This window comes from Tupaia chinensis, unplaced genomic scaffold (assembly GCF_000334495.1).
Source record: "Tupaia chinensis unplaced genomic scaffold, TupChi_1.0 Scaffold150006_1, whole genome shotgun sequence".
Taxonomy (NCBI): domain Eukaryota; kingdom Metazoa; phylum Chordata; class Mammalia; order Scandentia; family Tupaiidae; genus Tupaia; species Tupaia belangeri.
Window position 1 is genome coordinate 4,374,057 of NW_006209847.1, and position 800 is coordinate 4,374,856.

An 800-nucleotide genomic window follows, 5' to 3' on the forward strand; every position below is an offset into this window, starting at 1 on the left:
GAGTTTGGGGCTGGGTACTCCGTTGGCGTGGCAGCCACGCTCATCTGAGCCGTCGCCGCAGTCGTCCTGGCCGTTGCAGAGCAGTGCCTCGGCCACGCAGCGCCCGCTGTTGCACAGGAACTGCGACGAGGCATTGCACTTGTTCTCTGCAGAGGGGCACGGGGGAGGTCAGCAGATCGCTGGCCCTGGGTGCTAACCCTGGGGAAAGGGAGGGCGGGATGCACGGGGGGCCCACCTGAGCTGGTGCAGTGCGGGTTCTTGGGAGCCTCGTCGCTCTGGTCATGGCAGTCATTCTCCCCATCGCACTCCCACTGGCGGGAGCTCAGGCAGCGCCCATTGGCGCAGCGGAACTCGTTGGGGCCACAGGTTGGGTACTCTGGGGGAGGAGGGGCTGGTGAGCTGGTGCCCTGGGCAAGGTCCTTGCCTCCCACTGCCGTCTCGGGGCTCACCACACTCGGGGGACTCGTCCGAGCCGTCTGCACAGTCCCGGTCGTGGTCACACACGAAGTGCTTGGGGATGCACTGGCGGTTCTGGCACATGAACTCGCGGTCGTCACAGGTGCTGTTGTACACTGCGGGCGGCACGGACCCCTCAGCCCTGTGCCCGCCCAGCCCTGGCTGCGACCAGCCCGTGGGCTGCAGTGAAACAGGCAGAGCAGGGGAGAGGCGTCTGCGCACCTGGGCTGTGGCTACAGCTCTGCCACTGACCGGAGCTGCCCAAGCCCCGCCGACATGCTTCCTCTCCTTGACCCCAGCCTCCCCTCCACGGCCCTGTGCTGCCCGCCCCGCCACTCCCAGCA

The 800-nt window shown here is 67.8% G+C and overlaps 1 protein-coding gene across 1 annotated transcript in view; it reads right to left on the reverse strand.

Moving 5' to 3' along the window:
• Nucleotides 1-800, reverse strand: part of LRP1 (LDL receptor related protein 1) — a 94,583-nt gene that overhangs the window by 18,885 nt on the left and 74,898 nt on the right. The window contains 3 exon segments of the mRNA XM_027769638.1: nt 28-146; nt 236-376; nt 450-572. Coding sequence (XP_027625439.1) covers nt 28-146; nt 236-376; nt 450-572 — 383 coding nt within the window.